The sequence below is a fragment of the Hyla sarda genome, chromosome 4, assembly GCF_029499605.1.
Source record: "Hyla sarda isolate aHylSar1 chromosome 4, aHylSar1.hap1, whole genome shotgun sequence".
NCBI lineage: Eukaryota > Metazoa > Chordata > Amphibia > Anura > Hylidae > Hyla > Hyla sarda.
In genome coordinates this window covers 406,956,652-406,975,352 of record NC_079192.1, presented here as the reverse complement: position 1 = coordinate 406,975,352, position 18,701 = coordinate 406,956,652, and the positions used below count along the sequence as shown (strand labels likewise).

Genomic DNA, 18,701 nt, shown 5'->3' with positions numbered 1-18,701 from the left:
CAGAGAACACCAAGATTGGCAAATTCGTCACTGGCACCCTGTGCTCTTCACAGATGAAAGTAGCTTCACACTGAGCACAAGTGACAGATGTGACAGAGTCTGGAGACGCTTTGGAGAATGTTCTGCTGCCTGCAACATCCTCCAGCATGACCGGTTTGGCGGTGGGTCAGTAATGGTGTGGGGTGGCATTTCTTTGGGGGGCCACACAGCCCTCCATGTGCTTGCCAGAGGTAGCCTGACTGCCATTAGGTACCGAGATGAGATCCTCAGACCCCTTGTGAGACCATATGCTGGTGCGGTTGGCCCTGGGTTCCTCCTAATGCAAGACAATGCTAGACCTCATGTGGCTGGAGTGTGTCAGCAGTTCCTGCAAGAGGAAGGCATTGATGCTATGGACTGGCCCGCCCATTCCCCAGACCTGAATCCGATTGAGCACATCTGGGACGTCTCGCTCCATCCACCACAGACTGTCCAGGAGTTGGCGGATGCTTTAGTCCAGGTCTGGGAGGACATCCCTCAGGAGACCATCCCCCACCTCATCAGGAGCATGCCCAGGCGTTGTATGGAGGTCATACGGGCACGTAGAGGCCACACACACTACTGAGCCTCATTGTGACTTGTTTTAAGGACATTACATAAAGTTGGATCAGCCTGTAGTGGGGTTTCCCACATGGATTTTGAGTGTGACTCCATATCCAGACCTCCGTGGGTTGATACATTTGGTTTCCATTGATAATTTTTGTGTGATTTTGTTGTCAGCGCATTCAACTATGTAAAGACGAAAGTATTTCATACGATTCGGTCATTCATTCAGATCTAGGATGTGTTATCTTAGTGTTCCCTTTATTTTTTTGAGCAGTGTATATCTTTATATATTAAGTATATTTATATTATTTATCTTGCAGCGCTGACGATATTATTTTACGGATGAACGGCAGCCAGCTGACACAGCGGTACTTAGAGAAGCATGGATTCAACAGCCCGATTATCGTGTCGCAGATGGACGGCCTGGGCCTTAGACTGCCACCTCCCTCTTTCTCGGTTATGGACGTGGAGCGCTATGTCGGTAAGAATACAGTTATAGACCCCAATGTTTCAAATGTGTAGAACAGTAAGACTGTCTGTGCTGCCCATAGCAACCATTTACAGCTTTCATTTTACCTCAGCAGTTTATTTGGGATTTGAAAGCAGAGTTCTGACTGGTTGCCATGGGCAACAGATACTGTGATACGAGGCCCAACAGGAAGACTTTGTTACCCATGACATCCAATCAGAGCACAGCTTTCATTTTTTCTGAGCAGTTATAAATTAAACACTGGTTGCTATGGGCAACAAGGACAGTCTTACACAGTTTTGTTGTGTAGGCCTCATTTATTTTCTATTGTCAGTGTTAGGAATGACAATTCACTTAGAGGACCTCTACTTAGCACTGGTTTTACTATTGCCGCTGGTGATGTAGTGTGCGCAACCTGACACCAGTGTCTTGAGGAGAACATAGGCCACCCCAAATTGCACATAACAATAATGGCGCCCCATTTCTAGCGGGGCAACTCTTGTCTTGGCTCCCACAGTGCATTGCTGTCATATAACCTGAAACCAAAGTGATTTTAAATGGCATCTCTATGTACCTTAGGTTACCTTCTAGCCACCAATCTCAGATATAGACAACTGTTCATCGACTTTTTGTAGACAGTTGGAAAAAAAATGAGGTTATTTTTCCTTTCCAGCCTCATCATTTCGGATTCTCGCACCCATAAAAATCCATTGCTAGTAATTGTGTCAGATGATTCAGTGTCCATTGCGGTGTCGCTGCACAGATGTGAGCCGCGGATACGATATAATTAGATGACGCCATCTGAACCATACATTATGTGAAGATCGTCTCCGCGCGCTCGTTCTGCGCCGTCGTGGGATTTCCATAGGATTAATCTGCAATATGTTCTCCCTTCGTTCCACGTTCTGACGGGGGGATGCCAGGCTTTTTAATCTATCCTTGGCTGATTTCCCATTTCAATTTGGCCGCTTATTACGTCTGGAATAGGATTGCGCCTCTGACTTGTTTATCTGTACTTTATCGTTGCAATTATTCGATACTCCGGAACGGTTCCTTGGCATGGCACGCCATCAGGACAGCAGATGGCATAATGCCCATGGGTGAAGCGACACGCAAGTTAATGCGTTCAGTCTGAGATGCGCCGCAGATCAGGTAGCGCTGTGTGCCAGACGTAGGTAGGAGTAGGCTCCGGCCCCTGGAGACCACCGAAATTAAAAAGAGGTCGCCTTGGTCACGACGATTCGCTGCTGTATCCACATCAAACAGCTCGGAGGAGTTGGATAAATCTGTTTTTTGTCACGTTTTATGTATTTTTTCATGAGCTGGAAGAATTAGATTAGAGAGATACATATGGCTTTATGATGACTTTTTTTTATTTTATTTATTTTTTTATATTCCTGTTTTTTGGGGACAAGTTTTACAGAAAAAGCTATCCTGGTGTTTTTACAGCATTCACGTGCCGAATAAATAAAGTGGATCCGGCAGTAGCAATGATGTGCTGTTAGTTTTTTTATACCACGTTGAAAAACTAATTATAACGTTTTTTTTTCAAAAAGAAAATAATTTCCTCTCTAGCATACAGCTGCTAATAAGTAGTGGAAGGATTAAAAAAATTTTAAATAGAAGTTATTTACAAATCTTTTTAACTTTCTGGCACCAGTTCATTTAAAAAAAAAAAAAAAGTTTTCCACCGGAGTACCCCTTTAAGACATTAAAAGTTGCAGGAGGGCAGAGCTGCCTCTGTTTTCTTGAAACCCAATTACAGCTTGGGATGAATTGCTAAGGGGTTAAAGGGGTACTCTAGTGGAAAACTTTATTTATTTATTTTTTAATCAACTGGTGCCAGAAAGTTAAACAAATTTGTAAATTACTTCTATTAAAAAATCTTAATCCTTCCAGTACTTATTAGCTGCTGAATACTACAGAAGAAATTTATATTCTTTTTTTGAACACAGAGCTCTCTGCTGAATCATGAACACAGTGCTCTCTGCTGACATTTCTGTCCATTTTCGGAACTGTCCAGAGCAGCATACGTTTGCTATGGGGATTTTCTCCAACTCTGGACAGTTCTTAAAATGGACAGAGATGTCAGCAAAGAGCACTGTGCTCATGATGTCAGCAGAGAGCTCTGTGTTCCAAACAGAAAATAATTTCCTCTGTAGTATTCAGCAGCTAATAAGTACAGGAAGGATTAAGATTTTTTAATAGAAGTAATTTACAAATGTGTTTAACTTTCTGGCACCAGATCATTTAAAAAAATAAAGTTCTCCACCGGAGTACCCCTATAAAGGGCTGAACCCATCTTATAAAATGCTGGCATAGGGCTGTGCCATCAGTTTAGGATTGATTTAGCTCTGCGGCTCTGCCTATGGAGGCCCAGCAGGGTCATGTTGTAGTCCCATACATTCTTGTTCCCTACAGGTTGTGTTCACACAATAAAGTTGTGTTTTATGGTAATTCTGCGTTTTTTTTTTTTGTTTTTGCAGTCTGTGTTCGCCCATCTGAACCTTTTTATAATGTGCTGTGTTCTTCCTACAGGTGGGGATAAGATCATCGACGTCATCGATGTGGCGAGGCAAGCCGACAGCAAGATGAAGCTCCGAAACTTTGTAAAATACTTCATGAACCCCGAGCGACCAAAAGTATTAAACGTCATCAGCCTGGAGTTCTCCGACACCAAGTAAGTTCTTTACCGACGCAGAATTGATTCAGTAAACCTTCAAAATGAAGAAGAATAAAAGTAAATTGAAGAATACATTTTCGCTATGTATTAAAAAATGTTTTAGTGTTTTTTGGGTCTTGTAGGAATCTTGACAATATAAAGAGTTAATATTCCCTTCTAGGGATCGACAGATTATCGGTATGGCCGATATTATCGGCCGATAATGACGATTTTGGGCATTATCGGTATCGGCAATTACCTTGCCGATAATGAACCCCCCCCCCCGACCCACCGCGTCGCACCCCCCACCGTTTAGTGCTGGGCAGTATACCGGTATGAACCGGATACCGTTTTTTTTTTTCTCCCACGGTATGGATTTTTTGCCCATACCGCTATACCGGTCGGGCCCCTCCCCCACCCTCCGAGTCAATAAAAAAAATTAAACTTACCCGTAATGGGGGTGGTCCGGGCCATCCATCCTTCCTGTAGTGTCCGGCAGCATTCCGGGTGGAGGGTGAACCGTTCTGGGCTGTCCTTCTTCTCCGTGGGTCCTCTTCTCCACTCGGGGCAGGCTCCGGCCTAGTACGCTGCATAGACGCCGCTACTCCGTGACGTCAGGTGCATCACTGCGCACGGGCTTCACTGCGCAGCGGCGTCTATGCAGCGTTACTAGGCCGGAGCCTGCCCCGAGTGGAGAAGAGGACCCACGGAGAAGAAGGACAGCCCAGAACGGTTCACCCTCCACCCGGAATGCCGCCGGACACTACAGGAAGGATGGATGGCCCGGACCACCCTCCCCGGACGGTCCCTGCAGCAACTGGGAAGGTGAGTCAGGGTTCTGGGATGGACAGGGGTCTGTATAATATACTATACCTACAGTAGGCCCTCCAGCTGTTGAGGCCTTCCAGCTGTTGCAAAACTACAACTCTCAGCATACCCGGACAGCCAACGGCTGTCCGGGCATGCTGGGAGTAGTAGTTTTGCAACAGCTGGAGGCACCCCTATGCACGGTGCGGCGGGGGGAGCGGTGCCGGTTATAGGTCTCAGGACCCCCGGACAGGCAGGGGGAGAGAAGCAGGTGGCGGCGGCCTATGGCACCGCAAAAGCCACCGCAGTGCATTGATTTAAAGCGCCCGCTTTAAATCAATGATCTGCAGCGGTGTTTGGCGGGGGGATAAATAGCCGATAACTTATACAGGAATATCGGTATAAGTTATCGGCCATCGGCCCTAACCTCCACCGATTATCGGTATCGGCCCTAAAAAAACGATATCGGTCGATCCCTATTCCCTTCTAAGTTATTTTATTTTTGGGTGACGGCTAGTGACTTTGTGTAAGACATGGATCATGTGATCACAGATCTGACCTACAGAAAATCTGTGCTTAAAGGGGTACTCCGCTGCACAGCGTTTGGAACAACGTGTTCCGAACCCTGGAGCCAGCTCCGGGAGCTCGTGATGTCATAGCCACGCTCCCTCATGAAGTCATGCCCGGGGGGGCGTGACCCTCCCATAGACTTGCATTGAGGGGGCGGGGGGTGACGTCACCAGTTCCCGGCGCTGGCTCCAGCCAGTTTGTTCCATTGTTCCAAACACTGAGCAACGGAGTACCCCTTTAATGTGTCAGAGGAACTGATCTATGCTGGGTCAGTTGACTTCCTCTGAACTATAGGATGACCTCATTATCCTCCTGGCAGCTCCCAGACCCCTCCCCTATCTACATACTGCTGCTGCTGTCAAAACTTCACATACTGTAAACTGACCCCAACCCACTTATGAGTCTAATTAGTTCACCTGGTGGAACTTCAGCATCAGCAGCCTAATTAAGATGACCAGGTGCAGTCATCAAACACCACACCCAAGCTAGAGAAATGTAGGCAGCATTAGAAAATCATTTCAGTGATGGAATTGCAAACAGTAGGGCTGAAAACTCATGCCTGCCACATTAGCTGAAACAGGTAAGCACTAGGCATACACAAAAACCTCTACATTATTCTCTAGTAATGGCCTATGCTGCACTGCATAAGCAAAATGTATTTTTTACCTGGGCTGACATGTTTTCTTCGTTTGTCATTTCAGGATGTCCGAGTTGGTGAAAGTACCAGATATTGGTAAAAAGCTTTCTTGGGTGGAGAATTACTGGCCGGACGACTCCGTCTTCACAAAGCCCTTTGTTCAAAAGTATTGCCTCATGGGAGTAGAGGACAGCTACACCGACTTTCACATAGACTTTGGTGGAACATCTGTCTGGTATCACGTCCTATGGGTAAGTGTCAGAGCACGTGGTAGATTTGGGTATGATGTATGGAAAAGTTAGAGAAGAGTTTGGACACCTTGCACATGTTTTATGATTTATAAGGAGGAAGTAACTGTGTGTGTGCTTCTGTTTCCAGGGGGAAAAGATTTTTTACTTGATAAAGCCCACAGATGAGAACCTGGCACTGTATGAATCATGGAGCTCTTCAGTTATCCAAAGCGAGGAGTTTTTCGGGGACAAGGTGGATAACTGTTATAAGTGTGTGCTGAAACAGGGGCACACACTCTTTCTCCCAACAGGTAAATCAATGTGAGATACTGATATAACATATAACAGTGCTTGTATGACTTTTTGCACGTAGTGTCGGTATTAGACTACGAAACAGACACAACTTTTTTTTTTGGTTTAATGAAAAAAAGCCACAAAAAACTGCCCCCTCATTTTTTCTCCTCTATGATGCAATTTTTTTTTTTTTAATCGTGTGGACAAGTATAGGAGTTTTCAATTTGCTGTTTTAGTCATGTGATTCAGCGATGCCTATTGAAGAAAAGCACCAACATACAGGCGCACTTGACATTTTTATCAGCTATAGAAATCTATGGGAGAAAAAACATCACCCTTTCGGGAAAAGAAGAAAAGTAAAAAGAAGTTAAAATCCAGCTGTGATTTTGGAAAACTGCCACCTAGCCTACAAATGCCTCTAAATGGTGGGAAAAACACCTAAAATTAACCAAAAACACCTTGTAGTTTTATATTCCCCTTATTGACTCCCAGGTTAAATTTGGCCCCAGCGGGTTTATTTGTTTAGTTATTTTTTACAAATACGCCATGTCTGTTTTTAGATTCAGAAGGGCAACATAGAGTTCCATGGAGTTTTCTGTAAAATGGCCTCACTATTGTGAATCAGGGGGGACTTCACACTGAGACTTGGCGGTACCTTCATTATTACCACCTAAAAATGGGTTATCCAGGATGAAAAAAACAGAGCAGTTTACTTCCAAAAACAGCGCCATGCCTGTCCTCAGGTTTTGTGTGGTATTGCGATTTAATTCCATTGTAGTAAATGGAACCAAGTTGTAAGGTGTGGTACTTCGATTGGAAGAAATTAGCTTTATTTTTCTATTCCCAAATAATGCATTTTAAAGGGGTATTCCGCCCCTAGACATCTTATCCCCTATCCAAAGGATAGGGGATAAGATGTCTGATCGTGGGGGGTCCTGCCGCTGGGGACCCCAATGCGATCTCCCTGCTCCACCCACCGTTTTAGGGGGCGTGACGTCACAAGCTTGCATAGACTTTCATTGAGGGGGGGAGGGGGGGGGTGACATCACGAGCCTCCACTTCGCATCACCAGTCATCCGGCATGGAGTGAAGTTCGCTCTGTGCACCGGATGTCTGGGGTGCCGCAGCCGAGATCCCAAGGGTCCCCAGCAGCTGGACCCTCACAATCAGACATCTTATCCCCTATCCTTTGGATAGGGGATAAAATGTCTAGGGGCGGAGTACCCCTTTAAGGCTAGAGCTAGATGGTAACTGTACTGTGAGAGTGTCGCCAAATCTCGTTCAGCGATTGTCAATGTGGCCGCATTGCAGCACACAACATGACACCAGCATGACGCGCCATATAGCCCTAACCTTAAAGGGGTACTCTGGCCCTAGACATCTAATCTAAGATGTCTTTGATAGCAGGGGTCCCGTCGCAGGGGACTCCAGCGATCTCTGTTGCGGCACGGCACCCCAGACATCCAGCGCACGGGCACACCCCCTCAATGCAAGTCTATGGGAGGGGGCGCGGCCGTAACGTCACGAGCCTCCGGCGCTGAACCTGACGCTCTAAACGAATGCCGGGTTGACCGACTATTGAATGTCGTAGGTGTAGGCTGCGTATTTCAGAAACAGGATGTTGGGATAGCTAATACAAGATTAGGTTATATTTGTACTATGTAGGCAAATGGTCGAAATGATACATTTCTACAGCGATTTCGGCCATTTACGCCAAAAAACACTGTAAATAGTCACAATACCGCTTATTAGCCACAACGTGTGATCACAGCCTAAATGCGATAAAACATTTGATAGAGTGTGGAGGCGCCTGGCGTAGATCTTCTACCACTGACTGCCCTCCCCACAGATTTCTCCAGGGACGCCCTAGCACCTGCTTCTCAGTAATGGTTCTTGTTCCTCAGGGGTGAATGTTCTCATATGTGTTGTATATGTCCATTTGTACTGAACTGCAATTACTTCTTCTCCTACTGTTATGTCATACTATCTGATTTTTTGTTTCAATGTGACTTTTACTTTGTTTTATGTTTGGTGTACTTTTGTATTCATTTAAATAAAAAATAAAAATAATATATATATATATATATATATATGAAGGTTGCAGAACTTCTCTCAGACATGAAACAGAAGAACGCCTTCAGCCTCCTCGAATTTGGCAGAAAGTAGAAGTTGCCTGATGTTATTGGTTGCTCTGGAAGACCACGTGTTTTTTATTTTTTACTGTCTATTTGCATTAAGGATATGTCTAACCTTTATATATATCATTTGCTTTCAGGCTGGATTCACGCTGTCCTCACGTCTCAGGATTGCATGGCCTTTGGTGGGAACTTTCTGCACAACCTAAACATTGGCATGCAGCTCAGGTAGTTCATTACGACATTTGGACAGAGGTTGTCCACTTTGTCTAGTGATTGTCCACCGATGAACATTGGGTCAAATTTAGGTCCAACATTCTGTTCTTATTGATTTTATAACATATTAGAAATACAAAGTTCTGCTACAGAGCTCCAAATCCTCTGCGTCAGACAGAGAGTTAAATTATAGATTTCTGACTACATAACATCCTCCACTAGGGGGCGCTTTAGCATACTGTTTATGTGGTTAGTGTTACTTTATACGTAGTATGCAGTAAGCCGTCCCTATTGGTGGCTGTACTATAATGTTCTCTAGAAAAAACAATGTGCTACCTATCTATTTGGGTTTTTCCTCAGGTGTTATGAGATGGAAAAAAGGCTGAAGACCCCAGATCTCTTCAAGTTCCCTTTTTTTGAGGCAATTTGTTGGTTTGTGGCCAAAAACCTACTTGAAACTTTGAAAGGTAAAAAGTCAGTCCTGGGATAAGAAAGGCTACAAGTCTTATTATAGGTGATGGCAAACTTATCGATTTGTCTTTTCCCTCCTCCAGAGCTACGAGAAGATGGATTCCATCCTCCAAATTATTTAAAACAAGGTGTGAAGGCATTGATCACTGCTCTAAAGAGCTGGATGAAAAAAGAGGTAAGTGACATGTTTGGGGATCTGAGTTTTAGTGGATGGGGTGGTGAATGATCAATGTAGTAAATGTTCAGCTTCCCTTCAGCACCCCCACAGGAAAGATAAAATGGTCACAAACAACTTCCCTCCATTTAATAGCCAATGTGATTCCCAACATATTTGTAGATCATGTAATTTACCAAAAATGTCTCCTAACCAAGAAAGAAAAAAAAGTAGCTCTAGGTGTTTTGGTTTTCTTCCGATCTGCCCTTTGTCAGGGGAAATTTGTCTCTTTTAACTGAGAGATCCAGGACAAAACACATAAAGTGGGGACGGGACTAAACCATGTGCTCTGAGCAGGAAAGGGAGAGCACCTGGGCCAGCTGAAAACTGATCTTGTCTACTCAAAGAAGATGATCCACAAATGTAAATCAAGGCTTCCCTCTCATCTCTGACCTCCCATTTAAAGATCAGGGCAGCTGTACTTACTACTGTATGTCCACAGTGCTGCAGTGTTATCTCTCCCGTCGGCTCTTTTTTAGCTTCTCAGCAGCACCTAGTGTAACCCCTCTCTTGCTGTGCTGAAGCTATTTCTTGCATTTCTGCTCATCCAACACCTTTTTCTCTCCTACACATTCTGTCTTTAGTACTGTACTGTGTAAATCATCCCTCAGGACAGCATATCAGTGCTTTTAACAGCACCATGTCATAGTATATCAGTAAGGACTGGGTGTGGGGCTGTGTTGTGATTGGTTAGGCAACTAAGAGAGGAAGTTTCGGTGTGTGCACTATTTCCAAACAATTCAGCTCTGGTCCTACCCCCTGAAATCGAGAGAATAAGAAATAGCTGTTCACCATGGAGGGGGCTTTCAGGGGCTCAATAACAGCAGTGAAAGCACTAATGACAGTAATATAATCATAACTGACACCACTCTGAGGGAGTTAATCTAACAAAACCAGGCAGATAGGCATTAAAGAGAACCTCTCATGATCTTGTTAAATTTTATAATCCTCCTAATTCACTGCCCCATCATGATAAACCACCCCCTGCATTTATTTTTCTAATTTTCTACCTTGACATTGCTCTGTATTTTGTGCTCAGTCTCAGTCAGATTCACAGACTGGGAAGGGGCGTTCCCCAGCAGGCGTGACATCATCTGAAGCCATACAGGGGAGAACTTCCTCCCTCACTCTGCTACACACAGCCCAGAGCAGTTCAGTGTGTGAGGTGAGCTGTGATTGGCTAAGGATGCACCAACCTTGCCCACAGCACTCCAGGCAGCATTTCCTGACTTTGGACTTCTGCCAGGCCAGCAGGAGTCCAAAGCCTGTGCAAGAGATGGAGGGAAATGTCCTCTGGACAAGTAGGGAGACACCTAGTGGCAGCTTTTTTAAACACAAATAAAACATAGAAAACTTCATTTTCTTTAAAACAAAGTACGTTAGGAAGATTTTTATTTATCAAAAGGAGTGCAATAGCAAAAATTGGTTTAATGAGAGTGCACATTTAAACTGTACCCCGTGTATATTCAAGTCTATAGACTGTCTGCGTAATGCAGGACAGGAAAGGTCTCCAGAGAGAGAGAGAGAGAGACGCTCTTTGTAACTACATTTCACTGTGGTCAAGGATCCTGAACACAGGGCTTTTAATCTATTAACACTTAAAGGGGTACTCCGCTGCTCAGCGTTTAGAACAAACTGTTCTGAAGGCTGGAGCCGATGCCGGGAGTTTGTGACATAATAGCCCCGCCCCCTCATGATGTCACGCCCCCACCCCCTCAATGCAAGTCTATGGGAGGGGGCGTGACAGCCATCACGCCGCCTCCCATAGACTTGCATTGATGGGGGCGGGCCATGACGTCACGAGCTCCCGGCTCCAGCGTTCGGAACAGTTTGTTCCAAACGCTGAGCAGCGGAGTACCCCTTTAATTGTGAGCAACATACCGTTTTTTTATTTTATTGTATTAATAGTATGTCATGAGTTCGTGCTTCGCACATGGACATTCTTTAACCCTCATCTCTCTTTGCAGTCGGTGGCAGAACACGCTTTTGAAATCCCAGAAAACATCAGACCCGGGAATCTTGTTAAAGAGCTGTCTAAAGTGATTCGCTCTGTGGAGGTAAGAGCCTGATATTATGTATGGATGTCACATGGGGAGGGGGGTACAGCCCTGCTCCTTGGTGACCCCCACTATATGATACGTCTTATACGAGCTGGTCAGGCCTCCCGTGCTGCAGCGTTTATACATAAAGTCTATGTGGGAACATGAGATACATCCTGTCCCCAGCTGAGGCTTCATTGTGGACTGTTGGCCCATCAGCGGTATGTACGGTCAGCTAGTCCCAGAGCGCTCGCTTTATCTGATAAAGTAAACATTCCTCATAAGGGCGTCCGATAAAAATTTGGCAATGTTTTTAGATGGGATCACGTTTTTCATGATCAACATTCTCCATTTTTTTTTTCCAATCTTTTTTTTGTTTTACAGTGATCCCTCATCTTACAATGGCCTCAACATACAATAGTTTCAACATACAATGGTCTTTTCTGGACCATTGTAACTTGAAATCAGACTCGACATACAATGTACAGACAGTCCAGATCTGTGATACCTGTCACAACTGGAGGAACTGACCAATCAGAATGGGCATTTTACTGGTAGATCACCTCTATTACTGAACTACATGCACTGACTGGCTGTCTGGTAGCGCCCCCTACAGTGCAGCGAGGAACTACAAGTTCTGTACTACTCCTTACCTCTGCCGGGGTTAGCTGCTCTTTTGGACACCAAGTAAGGGCGGCTCCATTTGGGACACTGTGTGTACTGTATAGGACCCTGAAGAAGCTCCTGTCCTCTACATAAACCATTGTTTCCCAACCAGGGTGCCTCCAGCTGTTGAAAAACTACAACTCCCAGCATGCTGGGACATGCTGGGAGTTGTAGTTTTCCAACAGCTGGAGGCACCATGGTTGGGAAACACTGACCTACACAGTGATTACAGTTCCCAGCAGATCTTTCTTACTTTTATATCTAAGGATTTGCTTTATCTATATTAGTTATCTACTTATTTTTCTTTAATCCTCACTTTTTTCCTATTTTTGGATGACATTTTGGTGGCTTCAGAACCAATTACCAGGTTTCCATCGAGTTATGGTCTCAACATACAATGGTCCCAACATACAATGGTCGTCCTGGAACCAATTAATATTGTAACTTGAGGGACCACTGTATACAGATAAAAAAAAATTAAAAGCATTTATTAAAGGGGTAGTCCAGTGCTGAAAAACTTTTCCCCTATCATAAGGATAAGGGGATAAGTTTCAGATCGCGGGGGGTCCGACCTCTGGGGCCCCCCGCGAACTCCTGTACGGGGCCCCGGCAGCCCACGGGAAGGGGGCGTGTGGACCACCGCATGAAGCGGCGGCTGACATGCCCCCTCAATACAACTCTATGGCAGAGCCGGAGTGTTGCCTTCGGCAATCTCCAGCTCTGCCATAGAGTTGTATTGAGGAGGCGTGATCTGGCTAGCGAGCCAGGGCCCCGTACAGGAAATCACGGGGGGGGGTTTCCCAGCGGTCGGACCCCCCCCCCCCCCCCCCCCCCCGCGATCTGAAACTTGTCCCCAATCCTTAGGATAGGGGATACGTTTTTCAGCACTGGACTACCCCTTTTAATGCCTTTTTTTATTTTTTAATATAGGGTAAAGCACAAGTCCCAAGTTTCAGGCCCGCACAATCTTCAGCTCCCCCATGGGGAGAATCGGGTCACGCCGGGTGGTGGAGTTGCCGTGGCAACTGTACCACTTCAGCAAAGTTCCGTGCACAAGCCCTTTTCTGATGAACACTGAAACAAAAAAGATAAAGCGCTCCATAGTGTATTACTGCGTTACCACAATAACCGCTTCATGTGAATGGGCGCTTACCGAATGGCGTTGTGCCGGCCCCAGCACAATTTAGGATTAGAGCAGGGATGCACAATCTCACTGCCGTCTGTCCACGATGTAGACCATTGTAGAAACAAAAGAACCTCCAAGCAAGAGTGGAATGCTTGGGGCGCTGAGAGACCAGGAATACCAGGTAGGAGTGAACGACAAGTTTATTCCCAACATGCAACGAGTTTCGCACCTTAGCGCTTCATCAGGCATATGCCTGATGAAGCGCTAAGGCGCGAAACTCGTTGCATGTTGGGAATAAATTTGTCGTTCACCCCTACCTGGTATTCCTGGTCTCTCAGCACCCGAAGCATTCCACTCTTGCTTGGAGGTTCTTTTCTGATGAACGGGAACGTCTGATGCACAGAACGTCGCCGAGTGTGGAATGGTTGCCTCTGCCCAGCGTGGCCTGCGCCTTCCCATGCTGTAGTCAAAGATTGCCCAGACCTAATACGTTGGACCTAATACAATGGGCACTTTTGCAAAAAAAATTACTTTAGATCTGTAATATCAAAATTTTTGATCATAGTTTAGACCCCGACCAATCACTGGGCCACATGTTGGACGCCCTAGTTATATAAAGTCCGTGTTTCTCGGACCTTATCACCCTCCTTGGGTTAGGATACTACACGACCCTCTAGTTCTTGGATAATAGTCCTGGTTACTGCAGGTTTTTTAGTTCTGGCTGAACATCTTCTATATAATGTTTCCAAAGCAAATGCATTCTTCTCCTTTTTTTTTATTGACTTGTTTGCTTCCTGTGTTTCGCTATCAAGGGGCCTTTAAACCCAAGTCCCTTCTATTGCCTAATGCAGAGAGCACGCAGGACCACGAACTCCCTGCAGAATACTTGTTGGGAAATCTCTTGCCTTACACAGCCCGTTCCCTTTATGGAGCACACAGTGTTCATGCTTCTACTTCACAGATATTGTTTATCATTGTGAAATAGTTTGGTATCGCGCCAAAAATGTGTTGGGAACAATTTGATATGTTCTAGAGATTCTCATCTGACCCCAATCTCCAGTCTCGAGGTGTCATTAAGTTAATTTAATCTTACATGTCTATGGAATACTAGGTTAGTGTAGTCTGTTTAAAGTGGACCCCTTAGGCCTGGTCTGTATAGGGTCTCCGACCCTGGATCTGTGCATTCCTTTGTTTTGGTAATACCAGGATATTACTCTTTGAATTGATATGCAAACTAGGCTTGAGGGTCCCCTGGGCCGCAAAAAAATAGTAGCACCTCTCGGGCCTCTTGTAACCTCTATGAGGTGCGTTGCTGACAGGTGGATGGACTTTGGTTTTGCAGGTTGGCTGAATGCCCCCCCCCCCCCCCCCCCCCCCCGGAGTTTTAAGTCCGATTTGCATATCAGCTCAAAGTGTGACATTTTGGAGCTAAGTAAATTACCAAAAATACGCACGGATTCAGGGTTGGGGGCCCTATACAACCATGGACTTGGTTTAAACCCCCCCCCCCCCAAATCACATATCTTATGCTCTTCCATTCCAGAAATGTGTGGGATTATATGGGAATAGTCAGACGGGTGTGAATTTAATTTAAATAATGGGAGAAGTTAAATGGTGATGGGTGGCATTATACAGTCAAGGGGTGTGTTTTAGGCCGACACCCCCTGACTGTATAATCAATATATAACTGATAACCGGTATAGAACTTATCTCTTATCCGCAGGAAAAAGGATAAGTGTTTGATCACGGGGGGTCCTACTGCTGGGACGCTTCGCGATCTCCCATACCGGGATCGGGCACTGTGCGGCTACTGCTCGTGTCGTCGACCTCACTGAGGTCAGCAGACCCCCCCCTCTATTCAGCTCTATAGGAGAGGCGGGGATGCATGAATGCTACATCTCCACCTCTCCAGCATAAATAGCACTCGTACAACAGATGTGTTCCAAGACTTTAGCACTTTTACTTCCAATACTTCTTCATACAAAGATTATTTTCATACAGGAATAGTGTACTTGAACACAATGCAAAATCACCCAGTGCATACTCGCCGATACGCGGTCACAGCATTACAACAGACCTCTTGGGCTCCAGCCGGAGCTCCATGTGAACATGTACATTATCGCTGTGAACCTTGCTTTCTTCTGAGACCAGCGTAAGAGGCTCAGCCGGTGAGCTTGATTGGCCCCTTACAGGAGATCACGGGGGGGGGTCCTAGCGGTCAGACCCCTGCAATCACACACTTATCCCCGAGGTAATAGGTAATAAGTTATACGCAGCTGCAGGTCTCCTTTAAAGGGGTTATGCAAGATTGCAAAATATGCAAAAATATATTTAAAGCAAAAACAAAAAAACCTTCCCAGAATACCTGAATTTAACAAAAAAAAAAAAAACTGGACTTACCTCCTGCTGGTGTCTCCATTATTCCCGCAGCACCCCGCCCCCTGTGGTCCTGCTTCTTGTGATTGACTGGTCAAACTGAATCTTATCCCACCTCGGCCCGTGATAGGCTGTGCGGCAGTGTGATGCAGGAACCCCGGCCTTCTTCCCGATACCGTGTCCTAATTGCCGGCTGAGGCGGGACATCTCTGTGGTCAGCAAAGACGACGGAACAGTTTTCCCAGAATCACATGACTATCCAGTGCCTGATGTAAAGACAACAATTTCCAGAATTTCGAGGGGTCATCCTGAGAAAAACTGGTTCCAGAAAGTTAAACAGATTTGTAAATTACTTCTATAAAAAAAACTTAATCAAAGCAGTACTTATGAGCTGCTGAAGTTGAGTTGTTCTTTTCTGTCTAAGTGCTCTCTGATGACACCTGTCTCAGGAACTGTCCAGAGCAGAAGCAAATCACCATAGCAAACCTCTTCTACTCTGTGCAGTTCCCGAGAGAGACAGAGATGTCACCAGAGAGCACGGTTGCCAGATAGAAAACAACAACTCAACTTCAGCAGCTGATAATAACTGGAAGGATTAAGATTTTTTAATAGAAGTAATTTCAAATCTGTTTAACTTTCTGAAGCCAGTTGATATAAAAAAATAGTTTTTTCCTGGAATACCCCTTTAAATCGCAGAAGACACTGAATAAGTAGGGAATTCTGGGAGATTACAGCTCTGAAGTGTGCAGAATAGTGAATGCATCTCAGGAGTATTGTACAGTAGTAACACCAAAAGTTCCACTTTACATGTACTTTACGCCACTCGCATCACTTAAAGGGGTACTCCGGTGAAATTATTATTTTTTTAAATCAACTGGTGCCAGAAAGTTAAACAGAATTGTAAATTTCTTCTATTAAAAAAATCTTAATCCTTCCAGTACTTATTAGCTGCTGAATACTACAGAGGAAATTATTTTCTTTATGGAACACAGTGCTCTCTGCTGACATCACAAGCACAGTGCTCTCTGCTGACATCTCTGTCCATTTTAGGAACTGTCCAGAGCAGCATATGTTTGCTATGAGGATTTTCTCCTACTCTGGACAGTTCTTAAAATGGACAGAGGTGTCAGCAGAGAGCACTGTGCTTGTGATGTCAGCAGAGAGTTCTGTGTTCCAAAAAGAAAAGAATTTCCTCTGTAGTATTCAGCAGCTAATAAGTAGTGGAAGGATGACATTTTTTTTTATAGAATCAATTCACAAATCTGTTTAACCTGGCACCAGTTGATAAAAAAAAAAAAAAAAGTTTTCCACCGGAGTACCCCTTTAAACAAAGTATTGTAAATGTGCGGCACTCATTACATGTCATTCAGTGGAAAGGACTCCCATATATTGTACAGCAGAAAGCTCAATATTCACTCAATAATTATTAAAAAGTAAACCTTTATTTAAAGGGGTATTCCAGGCAAAAACATCTTATCCCCTATCCAAAGGATAAGGGATAAGATGTCTGATCGCGGGGGGGCCTGCCTCTGGGACACCCCCCATTCCCCCACGCCACGCCTCTCCATTCATGTCTATGGGAGGGGGCGTGACGGACATCACGCCCCCTCCCATAGACATGAATGGAGGAGACGTGGCGTTATGTCAAGTCTCCGGAGGTTTCCGAGCCTGGAGACGCAGCCCCGCATAGAATGCGGGTACAGCAGAGGGATCACGGGGGGGTGGGGGGGGGTCCCAGCGGCGGGCCCCCCATGATCAGACATCTTATCCCCTATCCTTTGGATAGAGGATAAGATGTTTTTGCCCGAGAGACCCCTTTAAACATTTTATAGACATAAAAACAATTATATATATATATAGCGGGTATGTAAAAGAATTCCAATTGTTTCCAGCATGGATCACATATACTGTATATGTTTTGCAAATAGAACCTAATAATAATACCTATATAAAGATATAGGGGGAGATTTATCAAAACCTGTCTAGAGTCAAAGTTGCCCAGTTTCCCATAACAACCAATCAGATCGCTTCTTTCATTTTTAACAAGGCCTCTGGAAAATGAAAGTAGTGATCTGATTGGTTGCTATGGGCAACTGGACAACTTTTCCTCTGCACGGGTTTTGATAAATCTCCCCTATACTTTTTAATTGTATAGTACAGTATGTAAAATAAAGGGAAACAAAGGCTGTAAAGTAATGGTAGCAAAAAAGGCTGCAAAATAAACTTGCCCGCTTTGCTGCAGGAGGAGGGGAGCAAGCCAGTCAAATCTCAGGAAATCCATGGGCTGTGTCCACTCTCCCGATCCTCTCCCGAGAAGTCATCTCATCATTCCAAGAGGAAAGCGAGGCGGCTGCGGGACCACGGGAACAAAGCCCCCTCCAACCTCGATATTCTGGAGCATCACACCAGGGAGGTGTTGAAGAGATTGGAGATGTCTCCATGGACAGAGGTAAGCGTCCATAGATATTGAGCGCCAGCACCGCCTATGGGCCCTATCTGTTGTGACCCATCTGCATTGAAGTCTGTTGGACAAAGCTGCAATACCACACACAACCTGCAGGCAGTTGTGGCACTGTTTATGGTAGAACGAAGCCATAATTTTGTAACCGAATTAATATTTTGTCTCTTTTTTACAGGATATGGGCACTTATAAATTGAATATGAAAGCACTACAACCATCGTCACCAGAGCTGGACAAGAAAATGAAAGACCATAATGCCTGTCTGCTGCTTTCCAATGGAAGGATAGTAAGGTAAGTGTGTTCTGCTTCTCTCACCATAGCCTTCTGTTTCCATTACTGTAAAATGCCACATTGTATTGCAGCGTGCCATAGAGCAGCGGTTCTCAACCAGGGGTACGCGTACGCCAAGGGTTGTACGGGGGTACGGCAATTCACTGACAAATACTGGCCATGCATTGGCCAGTATTTGTCAGTGCAGAGCGGGGATTGGATGCCGTACTTTTTGCAGGTTGCTCTTGGAATCAGTGGACAGGTTTGTTGACAACCACCAGCAGAATAGTGAGTACAGCTCTGGAGTATAATACAGGATATAACTCAGGATCAGTACAGGATAAGTAATGTATGTACACAGTGACCTCACCAGTAGAATAGTGAGTGCAGCTCTGGAGTATAATACAGGATATAACTCAGGATCAGTACAGGATAAGTAATGTATGTACACAGTGACCCCACCAGCAGAATAG

At 45.0% G+C, this 18,701-nt stretch overlaps 1 protein-coding gene across 1 annotated transcript in view; it reads left to right on the top strand.

Moving 5' to 3' along the window:
- KDM7A (lysine demethylase 7A) overlaps window positions 1-18,701 on the top strand; it is a 94,196-nt gene that overhangs the window by 62,603 nt on the left and 12,892 nt on the right. The window contains exons 4-13 of the mRNA XM_056517547.1: window positions 906-1,066; window positions 3,593-3,734; window positions 5,795-5,981; window positions 6,109-6,271; window positions 8,530-8,617; window positions 8,966-9,072; window positions 9,160-9,251; window positions 11,258-11,347; window positions 17,740-17,946; window positions 18,134-18,249. Coding sequence (XP_056373522.1) covers window positions 906-1,066; window positions 3,593-3,734; window positions 5,795-5,981; window positions 6,109-6,271; window positions 8,530-8,617; window positions 8,966-9,072; window positions 9,160-9,251; window positions 11,258-11,347; window positions 17,740-17,946; window positions 18,134-18,249 — 1,353 coding nt within the window. The remainder of the gene's footprint in view (window positions 1-905; window positions 1,067-3,592; window positions 3,735-5,794; window positions 5,982-6,108; window positions 6,272-8,529; window positions 8,618-8,965; window positions 9,073-9,159; window positions 9,252-11,257; window positions 11,348-17,739; window positions 17,947-18,133; window positions 18,250-18,701) is intronic.